We start from the raw sequence: 16,388 nt of genomic DNA on the forward strand, positions 1-16,388 counted from the left end.
AAGGTCTTCTCCACCTTAATGATTCTATGAATTTCCTAAAGACTGGATATGAATTTGAGAGTCCTTGTCCTCCAAAGCCCTGCTTGGATCATTAAATATCCCCTATGCTAATCTAAAATCTTATTGAATTCCTGAGTGAGTAACAGGACGCAGAACAGTTAAACCCTTTATGATTGTCTATTAATTCAAAGTAATGCCATTTTCTTCTGTTTCCATTTGAACTGATCAGGTGATCAAACACTAAGCACTGAATTTGATTAACATAAAACTTCTTCTCACAAAGCTTAATTTAGAACTATTTGTTCCCTTTCAGAATAAAATAAATCTTCCTTAACTGCTTTTAAGCAGAAGAGCAAATATAATATGTCCCTTTATCCACTAGTGCTTAAAGTGTAATACATACTACAGTAATTTCCTATTATAATGGAATATTTGCACAGGTTGCAAATTTATCCCGGAGGAATGAGGAATCTAGTGAATGGACACAGACATTTATTACACTGAATACTCGAGGTAATGCTGGCCTATGATATCAAGCCAACAAGCTGGATGATAGCCCTGATATAATTATGTAATTAATTAGCTCTATCATAATTTTTGGTTTATGACACTAACTTTTATGTGCCACTAGTCAATTTAATGGCATTTTAAATTGAAGTAAGGCCCCTGAGAGAGATGCTACTTACTGAATCACAAATCTTGTATTCAGATTTCTTTTAATTTCAACAGATGACCTAATAAAATTGCTTTATAATTAAATCCATTCTAACAACTTCTCCTATGTGATTCTTTCTCTTCTCCCATTTTTAATTACGAAAAAAATTCCAGTCAGAAAACATTCGCCTTCATAATTATATGCAAAAATCAGCAATCTCTTACTGCTCCCTTCACACAGTGCTGCATCCGGGCTAGCTTTCCTGCAGCATTTTACTAGCATCCTCCAGAGGCAGAGTGAGGAAACTGCACCTTTTACACTGAAAATCTAGTTAAATTTGCTTCTATCTTGTTTGAGAAATAGTCAAGGCATGGGAAGAAAGGGGAGCAAAGCCCCACATACTTTCTATTTCAGACAGACATTCACAAGAATTCTGGTAACATAAGATGTAGTTCTCCAGTGAAGTAACATCAGATAAAGGAAGGAAAGGGAGTCCATGGCTCACCTCCACCCAGAGTGGCAGAGCCCCTCTATGTGCCACCTCCTACTTTCCAGCTGAAGAGGCAACCCAGCAGTGGGCATTGGCACCTGCTTGGGGCTGGGGAGTTGTGATGTCATCCAGGAGCAGCCCTTACCACAGAGGCAGCTTCCCTGCCTGGTGCTCCCCACCAGGCTCTCACCCTGACACAACAGTGTTCGAATACGTCCTCCATCCAGTGCTTAATACAGTGGCACTACATTGAGTAAGGAATATGAGCAGGTGGAAGCAGAACAATCCCCACAAGAGCTCTTTTCATAGGCTTTATTCTACACAGTGGCCGCTGTACCCAGTGTGAGCACAATATCCCTGGATGGGAGCAGAGCTAAATGACTCCTTTCCGAGGTGATGATGACTACTGCATTGAAGGTACCCTTAATGAATGTGATACTTTGCCACACAGAAGGCAAGGCAAACACAGAACAATGCTCTGCTTCTGAAAGCCATCACATCATTTCAGCCACTGATGCCTGGGAAATGGATGTGTTGGAGATAGTCAAGATTACACAGAACAGTTAAGAGAACACTTGATAATATTGGATGGTACAGAGAAACAGATTAAAATATTATCATTTCCCTGCAGACATAGTCATATTCTGTTCCATTTCTGCTCCCTAGAAAATAGTAACAGATATTGAGCATAAATGGAATTTAAATAGCTTGTATTTGTGTTTTTAAGGCAAACACATAATTTTAATCATGACTGAGTTTTAAAAAACAGTGATATTCGAAGTGAGGTGAAAGTAATAGAATTAACAAATTTCTTACCATTTGCTGTGTTCTTTTTGAAGTTATCTAGAAACTCTTCCAGGAGCTGTGACTGGTTTGGAGGGGGCAACAAACTCTTTGGGTCCCTGGAAATGTCACCATCTGACCAGGACACACACGTGGGTTGCTGGGTCCCGCAATGGCTTGTTCTCACTGTAAGCATTACACTTCTCTCAGAAAACAGTAGCTCCATCTGCCTGAGCTCAAGATCAGACACAGCCTTTCCATTTATGCTCAGGATTTCATTGCCTACTCGGAGCCCTGGCAGCATGTGAAAGCAAAGAAAGAAAGAAAAAAAAAGAGTTAATATAATATAAAAAGGGTCACAATGCAAACCTTATGCTGACTTGTCTTTTATCTTTTTTGTTAGAATTCAAATAGCCTAATCCTACCACAAGTCCATTAGAACCAATGAGAGCTTTATTTGTGCTATATTTATACAGACTGACCTCATGCTTGCTTACTTTGATAGGTGCTACCCACAGTACAACAATCAAGTTGGTTTTGTTTAAAGATGCTAAAGAATTGGGTGGGTAGGAGAGCAGCACAGCTTTCAAGAAGATTAGAATAGAGGCACTTCTCACAACCAGATACCATCACTATACAGCACCATAACACATATTTCATCATCTCTGAAGAACAAGGCACTACTCACACAGATCAAATTATTCACACAAAGCTGCAACAACTAAGGATGGAGTTTTTATCAGCTTTTATATAAATCTAAACAGTGGCAAGTGCTGTCTTTCAAAGTCAGCAAAACCAAGTGGACATTACTATCAGGTAGCAAATTAATATCTCTGTTTCCATTTCTCTGGGTTTATTTTTCAGAGAGCAGAACCCACGTGATCCTCACATGTGCCGATGAAGAGAGGCACAGTTTCTGAGCAGCACAGTGGGAAGGCGCTCACAGAAATGTATGCAGAAAACTATTCTGGGGAGGAAGGCTTTCTGCCAGCAAAAGTGGAAGTGATGGGTCATGGAAACTTATCAAGCCCATGAAGTTCCCTAGGGTGAGAGGAACTCTTTCTCCAGTTTGTTCCTCTGTGCAAAAGCGCTCAGATGGATGGCTAAACAGAGACTTTGTCTCCGAGGGTGAACAAGAACTCTTCCCTCTACACTGAAAGGATAATTCAGTTACTCTGTGTACACTATTTTTCCTACTATTACATACTTTCCATGGACTTCAGGAAAGAAAACTGTGAACAGTAAATGCCAAGAACCATTTCGGACAGCATTACTAAAGCTCCTTCAAGTTTTTGGACTCGAAAAAGATAATGAAGAACAGTTTTAAGCACAAACAGGATACAATACCTTCCTTGTATGCCAGTCCATCAGGGAGAACATCACTTACAAAGATATGGGTGAGATGCTCATTTTCAGCAACTTGGGCTGTGACAGCAAAGCCTGAAGTAAAAGAGGTTTAAATCAAACAAACCTTCTTGGAAACATTTCCCTGTTATTTTGTGTATTTAGTAGACTTTACATGAGAAAGAAGATTCGTCTCATGAGAACACACCCACAGAGCATACAGAAGTTATCACATGGTTTCCCAGCCATTGTAAGGCCTGTTAAAATTATTAAGACTTTTCAACTCCCAGAAAATGCCATGCTCTGCTGTAAAAAAAATTACATTTCATAGAAAGTGTTTTTCTACCTCAGCTCCATGACATTTCAATAACACAGCACAGCTCATCATTACAGTAAGAGTTGTACAGAGTGTCCATCAGACATACAGGTGTCCTAAACCATTCCAAAAACTGGAAACTGAAACTATAAAGCAGCAAACTATACAGACTAGTAAGTGGGAAAGGCCAGAAAATAATAATTTAAAACAGACTTGCAGCTAAAGAACAGCACAAAGCTGCCTTACAAAGGTATCCTTGCAAGGTATCTACCTCCCATGGATTAAAAGCCTGTCAGAACTTGTTCCAAAATATACTTTTGATACTGTGCCAACAGAGGATCCCACTACAAAAAAAAAAAGGCAGGCCTTGACCATTGCCTAACTGAGAGCCCTTTTATTAGTCCTGGCAAAGGACATTTGTTTTTATGACCAGTCTGTGCTTCAATTATTTGGCCAATGCAGCAAAATTAGAAAGTGGACCCTTCCAAAACATAGGAAATGCACCTGCCAGTGTAAAACAATCAGTTAGTGTCTTTGTTATTATGCACCAATTTCTTTGCAGACTCACACTTTGAGCTATCAAGGATGGCTCTATCTGCTCTCAGAAACAAAAACGCCCCAAAGAGAGAAAGTAAGCAGTGAGAAGAGTAAAATGAAGAATTCCTGAGAGCTTACCATAATCACTTATGTTTTCAGTCTTCGTAAGATGAACATGATAAACATTTAATGGACAAATTTCTATTTCATCATACACCTGTTAGAAAAGAGTAGCAGAAGTCATCAACTTATGAAAATGCAAGCATCAAAGCCCAGATACAGCATGAGAAAGAAGCACAATATTCTTGCATCAAGACTTGCTGTCCTTATATAGAGAACTGTGTTACTGTGTAAGCATCACTGCTATCAGTGGCACTAAAGCTAAAGATCAAAAACCCACCCTGGAGCACAAGCTGGCACTTTGTTTTTGAGCTAAAAGCCTCATTCAAATCTTCAAACATTTCTTGAAGAAAGTGTTTGCAGTGCCTAGCCACCTAAAACTGTGAATCAGAATGCAGTCCCAGAACAGCTTTAAAACCTTATTTTAGATCGACATTTCACATATTTGTAGGTGATAACTCAACTGCAGCTACAGACATCACAAAACTTTATCTAAAAGGAGTCACACTTTCCTGGTCTACTATGTATTCATATGGTTCAGGAGCACAATACTCAGTATTTTCATCAACCAGTCTTCTGAGTTGTAGGCCATAGTGTCTTGGTTCCAGCTGTCTCATCTAAAGAAGAAAAAGAATGGAGTTTGGAATTTGTTATTTATTTCCAGAATCCTAAAAGACAGAGAAGTGACACAGACACAACAAGCTTCTAAAATCATGCAAAAACAATCTCAAAAAGTAATTTTCTACCTATTTTTGTAGTATAAACAAAACTAGATGCATTACTTAAAAGATAAGGTTCAAGTGCAATTCCCATTTTGCTTTACAGTCCTTCCAAGTCCTTTCATAAACACTCTGTCTTGGCTATCAGATTAACTGAGTACTAATACATGTTTCCAAAGATATCACAACTGTCTTCTGTCCTTTTGAACTTAACACTCACAACCACCTTTTTCCATGACTGCTGCTAATGATTCAGTTCTGCTCAGCAGCTTTTGCTTCTGATGTAGAAAATGTATATGCACATATGGGCAGTTAGGAGAGGGGATGGGATGGCAAGCAGGTTCCCTAAGGGTTTGCCTTTATTAGATTTTATTTTTATTGCTGGGTTTCTTCTATGATCAGAGAGTTTCCCCTATTTTTTTTTTTTTTAACCACATGAAGTCAAAGCAAAGATCCTGTCTCAACAGGAAGTAAAGGGAAATAGGGATATTGCCAAAGGATATCAGCCTGAAAGTGCTGAGCCCCTGATGGGAGGGTCTGAAAAAGTCAGGATACTGGTGACACCATGGCACAAAACATTTCATTTTAGCATATTAATAGAGCAACTATTCTAACACAGGAGGAAGCAACATTTCCAAAAGAAGAGGACTGACTGCCTCCATGAGTGTTATTTAACCTCTTTAAGGCATCTCTGCAGCTTACAAAACCTAACTCTACTGAGTAACTAGTAATTAATTAATGTTTTATTGCATTCTACAGTTTACAAGTTACATGTGTTCTGTATCCTGAAAAACTGAATTCAAATGTACAAGTTTTTGTATATGTGCTATCCAAAAACCTCAGATGGAAAACAGAAATGAGAAAAGTATAAACCTCATAAAGCATGGATGAAGGGAAAAAAAAACCCTAACAACTCTTCTGAACTTTAGCCTTATCCACATAGCATTCAAACATTTTCTGTTAAGAAGAAAGATTCCTTACACTCACCAGAGCAGAATGAAAATGTAAGAAGGAAAAGAACCAGGATAGATGAGCAGAAAGTATTCAGCATTAGAGAATGCTTATGAAAAGCTTTACACACAGAATAGAAAGACAAAATAAAACAGAAAAACATTTAAGAAAAAAAAATCAAGGAATTTAAAACTAAATTTTCATGCGATACAGACAATGAAAATTAAAAGCCAGCTTTACAATTACAAATATTTTGGAGTGATAGAGTAAGAGACGTAAGGAATTTCCTTTTCAACTTAATTTTACTTTTGTAAGTTTTATTTCCTCTTTCAGGGGTCTTGCAAGGCACCGTAAAAACTTCAAAATATTCTGGCTCTTCCGTGCCACCTGGCGGCCAAATCGTGTTTCAGATAATCCCTTCGGCCTGACAGGGTACACCGAAGTTTTTAAAAGTAAAGCCAAACATTAAACATTTTCTCCAGGATTTGGTCTCCACCAGGAGAAGCCACAAGAAGCTACTTTCTTCTTAATGATGCCCTGGAGACACATTTGGACTTGCCTAAATCAGAGTGCTTATTTTGATTTTAAAACTGTAGTTTACTCTGGATTGTTGAAATTTTTCTTCTTTTTTTCCTTATACCCAATATTAGCATGTGAAAAGAGCCATCAAATTTGGCCCTGTCCTCCATTAAAAGCCTCAAAATTCATTAACTTCAAGCCAGTTCACTGAGTTCACATGGAAATTCACTGTAACCTATGCCCAGAAAACAGAACTCAGGGGGTAAAAATCTATTTTTTCCAAAAAGCTGTTTAGCATAATTTAAGTGACTTGAATCACAAAGTTATAGAGCTAAGTTCAAGTGCTGACACGTGTGGAGGCAGAAGTGTTAGGTATATAACAGTGTTCCAGAGGTGCTGGTGTTCTGTTTGTAGCTAAAACTGGTATTTCTATTTTACCTTCAACCTGTGACTCAGTTCTCTGTTCCATGATCTGTAGCAATCCCCTTCAAATTGCCAGCAATGACTTGCAGAAGGGAATTCACTCTTTGAAATCCACAAGTAGAGCTTGTATTTAATTAAAAGCTTAAAGAGGTCCTTTCAGAAGCGAACATACATGATTGCCTTTGTCACAGCAGTCTTAAATGTCTTAATCTCCTGGCTCTAACTCAACCAGTCCCTGCTGCTGCTCTGTGATTAATCTGCACAGAACAACCAGGTTTGCTGCAAGGACAACACAGAGTGGACACGTGCTGAGACTCCTCAGGGCTGACTACCTGGCACACTGTCACTGCTCTTGAAGTACCCCGTGTGCTGTCTCCAGCAACACTTTCTGAAAACCTTTCCACAACCCTGCTGCCTTGGCTACAACACCTAAAAACCACAACTAAGGAAAGAGAGCAATGTGCCTGGAGACAGTGATAGGGAGATGCTTATTATGTATTATTAGTATTATATATTATCTCATTACTGTATTATTATATATAATGATAACCTTATCACAGTTTTCACTATTTATGCATCCACTGATCTACTGTGTTCCTTCTCAAGTCCACAGCGATTTACAAGGTGTAACTGTGCATGAAAAATAAGTACCTTGCATGCCAAAGACAAAACATCCTCCACCCTGTGCTCTGGCTTGAGTGTCAGCGCCACTCCTTGGCCGTCACCGAAATGAACATATGTCTGTGTTTCCCAAGCATTCTCCTTCTGGATGCTCTCTGGCACTGAGCAGTAGACATTCAAAAAATCATCGACTTGCTGCTGGAAACAAGGGAGAAAAGTATAAAATATGAGGATGCTAAAAAACTAAAAATAACCAAAAAAAAACCCAAAAAACCCCAAACCAATACCCAAGAAAAGTGCAACTGCATTAGCAGTTTGAAGCGGCTATGTATTCAAACAGAGTGCTGTGTATTTTCTCCATGGCAAGCCAGAGAGAGAGTTCTGTTACCTGCTCTCATTCACTATCGAAGACTTGATTTTCTAGAGCTCAGATTGAACTTGCTGTGCTTTCCCATTACGGAATTTTATGTCTTTATCTCATACTAATCATTGAGTTAACTCCTTGTGGAAATATGTTGCTACCTGGTATTATATCACAGTGGAAATAAATCTTTTAAGAAGGACTGACAACTACAATTTTACCTAACCAATAATGTAAAATAACTCTGTAAATAAATAAAAAAATGGAATTAGTGTCATTTTGGCAGAAAATAACAACAGAATTCCAGCAGAGAGCACTGTGGAGCAAGGCTAGCCGTAACAAAATAAAGGACTAAAGCAGGAATTAAGCGCTGCTATTCTATTTGCAGTTTGAGAACATCGTGTTTCATTGGCAGCACAGGGTATCTGCCTGTTTACCATTTTGCTCCACATTCTCCCTCTTTCCAACACCACTCCACCTGATCAAATAACATCGGTCCTAAACAAATTCCCTGTCACTTTCTCACCCTTCACTTTCACACTTTGTCCTGTACTGCACTTCAGGCTGCATGTTTCAAAGGAAACCACACAAGAAGACAAACACCAAAAGCTGTTCAGAATTTGGAGTTTCACATATTATTTGGGTCAGCCTATTCAGCACATCACTTAAATACCCATATCAAGGCATTTAAATTTATGCAGATGGGGTCCCTTAATTCCCCATGCAGTCACTGGAAAGGGACAAAAACTCCATAAAGTGGCAAAACTTCCACCCAAGGCATATCTTAAGGTATCCTGAGCTGTTCTCAGGAGTCCCTACCTCCTCCATGCTTTCTCTTAGTATTTTTGGTTTGTTTGTTGGGCTGGGTGGATTTGTTGCCTACATAAAGACCCTTGATTACACAATTCTCCCTCCTCTCCACAGGGACACAAGCCCAGGGGTGCATCACAATTAAAAGCTGCTGTTAAAACTGCACAGGGACTGTTTCCCTTGCTGCAGGCAGCAAAGTTATTGACAACAATCTGTCAGTGACAACAGAGAGACCAATATTATTCTGTTTTTGCAAATAACAACGGTGGCTGTAAAAATGATGAAGCAAGCAATCCTATGCAGGTAATTACCAAACAATGCAGAAATACAGGTTGCAGACAACCCAGAGTGTGGCATAGTAATAATGTGATGCCAGAGTAACGCTGGTTTGGTGGAATAATACTAATGAACTAATTCTATTCATTAATCTTGTCTGTCTTGCTCAATGATCCCTTTTAACTAGTTGAACATGAAATTTCAATTAACACAGGTGAATGGAAATCCTACTGAAATCCAGCAACTTATACATAACAGGAATCATATTCTGCTACTGCAATTAATGCAGTGTTGAAATCTACACCACGTGAAGTTTGACCTCTGCGGCTGCAGCTACAGCCTGCTCATAATGCCAGTGATGTTGAAGAAGATAATTCCTGTGGAACTGTAGTCCTCTCAGCACTAAATCAAGTGCCTGGGAATGAAGCCTGACCTACCTCCACAGTGTAAATAACAGAACGGAGAAAAGGGGCAAGGCAGGGAGGCTGAGAAAGATCAGCACAAATTAGTCAGGCTGCATTTTCCTGGTGGCTTCCTCCAGGGAAAACCAATGCTATGCTTGCCTCAGCAAGGGAGGTTTGCAGCTACTACAATGGTTTCTTGCCCTGCAACGGTAGCTCTTCAAATCTGTGCAGCTGAAATAAATCTCGCTATTGCCAGAGATGAAAAAAATCCGTAACCTCATATCATAGAGGATTAAGGTGATGAGAAATAGGTTCAAGGCCTTTTGATGTAAGCTTTTGTAACAGGACAGAAAGCTCTGCAGCCAACGTGAGCTACATCCTTTCCTTGCCAGGTACACTGATGCTCAAGCATACAATTTGAGATAAACTTCCCTCTGTTATTAAACATGACTGTGTTCCTTAACTGCAGTCAAGGAACTGTTGCTTCATCCACATTTTCCATCTCAGAAAATCTGACATGAAAAGAGATTTTTTTTTCCTGTTATGCCTGCAGTGACTAATTCAACAATAGTTCATTCATTCATTGCCACATGAAGTTATAACAACCCATCCAATTTTCCAGAAAGAGGCGCCAGGATTTGCAGACTGTCACACGTTGTGCTACAGGGCTGCTGCAGGACCAATAGGTTACTTCATAATTTCCTCCCAGTATTTGCCTCTGGTTTTATCATCCTTTTCAGGGAAAATACAGCTACCCTGGCAGACTTCACTATTTGTCATTCCCTACCCTCCGCAGGCAGCATTTTATAAAAGTTTTGATGCTGTTTTTGTTTTTTTCATTTTAAATCAGCCAGTGAAACCAGGCTGATGCCAGACTAACGGTTTTCAAAGTTATGATGAATCATTTCTGAGTTGTCGTATGATTCACCAAAATGTCAGGATCTTAAAAATGCCCACGCTGTATTTAATACCCATTGAAAAAAGGTTTCAGAAATAGGGTTGAAATAATAAGAAAAAAAATGTTTTTCTAGCTCCAAGGTCTGCTCAGCACCTCAATTGTGTGGGTTTTTCTAGTCTTGAAAGACAACCCTGCTAAATTTTTAAATACTGGCCCAAAACCTGCAGCCACATTGCCCTCTGATGGTCCCCCTCTACCTGGGGAACGGGGCTGTGAGTCCCTGCCTGAATCTGGAGAAGGCTGCTTTATCTAGAGCTGGACAAGAAGACAGACCTTGTCCCTTCTCTGACACTTCACCAAAGACAGAACACTTCATTCTGCCTGCTCCCTAGTGCCTTCAAAGCATTCTTCTGTCTCCTCAGAAGGGTTCCGGAGGAGTAAATGCTCCTGTTAGGCCCGAGGACAGGAGACACACAGCAGACCCTGTTGTATAAGGCAGCTCTGTCAACCTCCCAGCCTCAATGGGGTTGGCATCCAACTGACAGACTGGTGCCACAGCCCTTCAGGAGAAACCTTTCAGGGCCTGTGCCCAAGAGATTTGGTCACTTCTCATGTGGCAGACCTTTCCATGTTTTAGCACATTTGAACAGGAATGAATTGTTTTTGCTGTCTCTGAGATAGGCATGGATGCCATCTCACACCACACACACTGGTACATTCTGGAGGAATTTGTTAGGTGTTTTCTGCAGGAGCTGATCTTAACCCCATAATTATAATTTATTTTGAAAACAGAGGAGTGATTTGGTTTAAATACTTTCCCACTCCCGGAAATAACAGGCAAGTGGCCAAGTAACAAAGGGAATTCAGGTATTTCAATACACTTTTTCAAAGAACAGACAAAATGTGAAGATACTTTCAGAAGGCAAAACAGCCTTACAGGATTAGCTCCTGTCAGTGGGAGATGTCCTTCCAGACTGGGGGATGGCAACACTATGCCCCAGGGAGGCTGCAGGAATGGAGAAGGACCACGACTGAGGCCAGGCAGGGAAAAGCACCAGATCTCCTCCTCCTAGGCATCAGAGAACATCAATGACAGCTATTTACTGGGTAATGCTGCTGAGGAATGCTCCATCCTTCTCCTTTACTTGGGCACTCTCCAGCTTTATATTAAATCTCACTTCTCTGATGGGACAGTCCACAGACTTTACACAGATTTTATTGCCTTAACACTCAAAATACAAAGGTTCTGTTGAAACAGACAACGGGAAAAAATATACCTTGGGTTTCATCCTGTCCCTGGAAACCATCAAGGTCAGATTGGACTGGACTCTGAGCAATCTGATCTGCTTGAAGAGTTTCCTGTTTATTGCAGGGGGTTGGACTAGATGACCTATAAAGGTCTCTTCCAATCCCAGCCATCCTATGATCTGCCATACTGTGAAGGATGCTTTCAAACAAGCTCAGCCTCAAGTCCCTCTCACAGTGTACAGACGGTATGCATCAGTGTGTGAAGAAGCTTCTAGGGGTTTGGTTTTGTTTTGTTTTTAAAGACTACCATGAATGCTCAGACAATACATTTTATGAACCTCTTTGGGGTATCTGAAGCAGCCCCACCATTACCTTAGACAAATGCATTCAGGAATTCAAAAACATGATGATGCAGAATGAGAATGGGCATATCTTACCTCAGCAGAGTTGGCTGAATTCTGCACGCCAGCAAATCCATGTCCTCCTGCTGAATCAAAAACCTATTGAAAATATTACAGATAAGTAAGTAAGTAGGTTAAACAAATAAACACCTTTACTTCTTATCTGTTCTGGGTAAATCCTTTGAAAAAATAAAGATTAAAACTAAATTAAGAAATATATATCAACCTGCTAAGACCCAGGGATCTTTTTGTACTTTTTATTGCTTTATTCCAATTAGAAGTAATAAAGAAATACAACTCTCTCCATATACAGAAAATGTAAGCAGATTTTCTCTTTTAAGATACACGCACACACAGATTCATATACGTACAAAACACATCCTTGTTTTTTCCTATCTACTATTTAGTAATAAGATTAAAGTCATTTACCTTCAAACCATGCACTACAGTGGAATTATAAATTTCACCCTTTGGTGAAATTTATAATTCTCCTGTTAGGGAGAACTACAAATCTCATCATGACTTCAAGGGACTATTTCAAATCATTGTTGCTGGTTTCTAGAAGTCCTACCCTACAGTTTTTCATCTCTTCTAACCAGTTTTCTATATGTGACCCAAACCCCACACCATTAAGTAATGAAAGTAGCTGACTACTGTGTCTGCTTTGGAAGTGATGAAAGCAGGACCTGAGATGTACATTGCCCATATGCTTTGGAAATTTAACTACTGGTATCTCGCAAAGGTGCTAGGTTTAATAGTTAATTTTTTTAAAATCCAATAAATGACTATGGATACAGATATTTCAGCGATAAGGCTGGTGTAAACACATGGATAGATCTACACTTTATACATGACACTGAGATTTGCAAGTAATAACATCACCCTCCTAAACTGCAAATTTAAATAGCATTTCTTTAACTCCTTCTACAGTCAACAAATCAGGACAATATCAGACTTATATCTGAGCTTCTGGAGGGGGTTGGTATTAGCAAAAGCCTTCCAGATAATCCAAGACAACAACAAACTCTCTCCAGATTTCATACAAAATCCAGGTTCTGCCAATGCAAATAAAGGGTACCACTTCTGAACTTCCTTGTCTCACCCACAGATGTAATCAAAGTATGTTATTGCTTATGATTTCTCAAAATAGTTCACCATTTAGACATAAGAAAGCAGATAAGCATTTAAGAAACTGAGGATAATGTGAGCCTAGACATCCCCCATCTGGTACAGTGCAGTTTTATTAACTGATTTGTAGAGGACTGAGCCACTTCATTAATGTTTACAAAAGCTTCCCAGCACAGAAACTCTGAACATTTTTTATTAATGCCATAAAAATAAACAAGATAAAATTAAAAACTTCTCTGACACAATGATGTTCAAGAACATACCATCTGATTTTGAAGCTAGGGTACTGTAAATTAAAACATATCAGCTACAGTCAAATTAACTTAAATCTAAGAAAGCAAGATTTTTTAAATCTATTGTTTGACAGAAACACCTCAACACAATGAGCAGAGAAGCAACCACCACTTCTCTACTTAACCCAGTTGGGTGAAAGAGACAAGAAAGTCATCCTCAGGCCTATTCTGATTTTGATATAGAATTATGTGCATATACACAAGACTGAACAAGGATGTGGCTCTCTTTTCAGCTATCTTCTAGGTTCATGGGTCAGTTTTCAAGCCATGCCCATAAAAATTCCTTACTTTTATGGGCTACATTCAGCATTTACACTTCCTTAATTGTATTGTAGAATGTTTAATTACCAAAAAAACCCAAAAAAACCCAAACAAAACAACAAACAAAAAAACAAGAACCCCAGCTCATCTATGAAAATGAAAACATTTTGGGGCCAGCTGGTTGCAAGGTTTGGAACAAGAAGGATGAAGACACATTCGGGCCACCTCTGCCTGCAATAGGGCTCCCTTCTCTTTGCTCAGAAAAGCACTGCAAGGGCAGCAGGAGCCTCCTCTCCTTGCCACAGATAGGATTCCCTGTCCCTGAGCTCCACAGAATCCCCTTCACGGGCTATAAAGCGTCTGAGAAGAAGTATTACCCAGTTAAAAACAGTGCGAGGTATCAGCTCTGCTGGGAACGGAGCTGAAGGGCATAACATTCCTTCCCTCAGGGCTCATAGTAATAAAGAAATAGAGGTTCAGGACTCGCAGACCAGACTCAGCTGCTGGGGAACACAGGGGAAATCATGTGAATAGGATGACCTAGGGAAAACTTCTCCTTTAGTTCTTTCTTTTCTAAGAGACACTTGAGTTTTATCAATCAATTTCACCATGTTAACACATCTCAATCAATATGCTAAAATGTGTAACAGGTGGAAGTTTAATGCCAGTGTAATACATAGATATTTACCTATTAAAAATAGAAACCACTAGACCAGAAAATCCTGACATGTTATTTTGCAACATTGAATCTGTTGCATCAGCTCTGTGTCTATTACAGGATGTGTACAGATAGGCTTGTTTAAATACTCTGCAACAGACTACCAGGCATGCAAGAACAGCCAATTTTCAAATGCTGATCATAGATTTTTGAGTAATAAAATCAAGGGCCAGGGAACAACAGGAAAAAAGTTACCTAATGAACAATGCACAAAATGCTACTTTACAGAAGTAACACCAGACATGGCAGAGGCTATTGGAAACAATAGTGTTCTGGGTGAGAACGCATCTCTGTAATTTCTGCCTCACTGCCAATTAGTGTCTCTGCTCTTATTTACCTTTTTTTCAGGGAAAAAGGCAGCAAACTTTTGTTTCACATATAACTGAGCTTTTATTGAGAAAACACAGACTCCTGAAGTGTGGAGCTTGCACTAAATGTGAGCACGGGCCATTAGTTCCACAAAGAAAAAAAGATGCTGTGGTTTCACCAGCAGTGCAGCCCTTCAGTGGGGGCACACATCAGCACAGCCCCTTTCCCAAGAGCCAGTCTGACCCTGCACATCAAACCTGAGCCAAGCCTTCAGTAAACTGGTCTGGCATTATTTGTCAGCTGTCTATACCGAGAGCTGAGCCCCTGCATGACAGCAGTCTTCTCCCGGCGCTAAAATGTACTTCCAGGCAGTGGGTGTTGCTTTAGGAGGCCATGCCAAAGATGGCTGTCTTTGCAGCAGTCTCTTTGTTCCTTGAGTGACCTATGTCACTCTACACTGAATTGCAACAGTGCTTCAGAGTCCCAGTCACAAACAAGCACCCACTGTATTCAGGACTGTGCACAGAGACTATCTTGGAAAAAACCCTACTTCCAAACAGTTCGCAATGTGCCCGAAGAGAAGTTTTGTTATAAATTCCAACCTGATGGTCTTATGCTGATGATAATTAAATTACTGGGTCAAAACCTGTCATCTATCAATCTTACTTATCACAAAAAAAACCCAAATTAGATATATGCTCTTCACAAGCGATGATCCCATTGCAAATTTGCCACACCTACTGAAACCCTGGATGCAAGTTTGATGGACAGATGTCTTCTACCCTGTGCCCCAACAACACCTTGCAGGATGAACCCCAAGAGAAACAAGCCATTCTGTGGTATCCCCAGCAAATAAGATCTACCTGAGTTATGGAAGGTCGCTTTTCTTTTCCTTTTCTTGCCAATGTGTCCAGTCCTTTTAGAGAAGAAAATAACCCCTTCTTATTTCGAACCCTTTGTGACAGTGACAGTGTACGTTTCCTGAGAGCAGCTTCATCCCTGGAGCAGATCTATTTAAACACAGAGACAGACCTTCCTGTATCACTTTCATAATAGCAAAATATTGAGAGTTATTTCAACCTGCGGCATCAAATGAGGGTTACTTCTGTTTATCTCAATGTAACATGCCAAAGTGCAAGGACAGTGCTTTAAACTTTCAGCAGCGATGCTTGTTTCAGTATTCCAGTGGCGTGGCAGAATAATTTTTTTGTCATGGGGCAAAATTAGAAGTCATAGGAAGGGAGAATCTGAGAAAATACTGCTCTGTAACACAAAAGAAGCTAATGAAAAGGATCTGAAGAAGAATGATAACATATCATTCAGATATGAAATTGCTAGAGGAAGACAGACTCAAAATTGCCAAACAGGAGATAAATGTGCTGTGGCATTGAGTTATTAACAAGGAACGGCACAAACCACATAGATAAAAACAGTGGCAGAGAGGAACACACTCCCTGATGGGACTTTCAGTACTACTACTCAGACTTCACATGCAGCAAATGTGGTCCAGGTCTCTCTGCCAAGATCAGCCTTGCAGCCCTGCCAAGGTTAAAGAGCAGAGGCAAACCTGCTACTGTGGTACTTTCCTTGAAGCCAATGGGGTGACAACAGGTTACAGCAGCTCAGGATCTCACTCATTCTTCTTTAGAAATACAGCCCACAGTTCTTAAAAAAAGTGACATATAATTTTGAATTGTCTCTAGTTTTAGCCTATTATAAGAATACTTCCTTTTTAGGAGGGACTCCAAGCCTGGAGTCCTTTGGGGCCATAAAAAACAAAGTCATGGCCATATCCAGTAGAAG

At 39.8% G+C, this 16,388-nt stretch overlaps 1 protein-coding gene across 1 annotated transcript in view; it reads right to left on the reverse strand.

Moving 5' to 3' along the window:
* The window catches only part of TIAM2 (TIAM Rac1 associated GEF 2), an 87,815-nt gene that overhangs the window by 47,919 nt on the left and 23,508 nt on the right, over positions 1-16,388 (reverse strand). Inside the window, exons 7-13 of the mRNA XM_082303171.1 lie at positions 15,449-15,595; positions 11,913-11,975; positions 7,509-7,676; positions 4,758-4,862; positions 4,264-4,342; positions 3,276-3,368; positions 1,962-2,222 (exon numbers count right to left, since the gene is read on the reverse strand). Coding sequence (XP_082159297.1) covers positions 1,962-2,222; positions 3,276-3,368; positions 4,264-4,342; positions 4,758-4,862; positions 7,509-7,676; positions 11,913-11,975; positions 15,449-15,595 — 916 coding nt within the window. The remainder of the gene's footprint in view (positions 1-1,961; positions 2,223-3,275; positions 3,369-4,263; positions 4,343-4,757; positions 4,863-7,508; positions 7,677-11,912; positions 11,976-15,448; positions 15,596-16,388) is intronic.

This window comes from Coloeus monedula (genome assembly GCF_965178545.1).
Source record: "Coloeus monedula genome assembly, chromosome: 2".
Taxonomy (NCBI): Eukaryota; Metazoa; Chordata; class Aves; order Passeriformes; family Corvidae; genus Coloeus; species Coloeus monedula.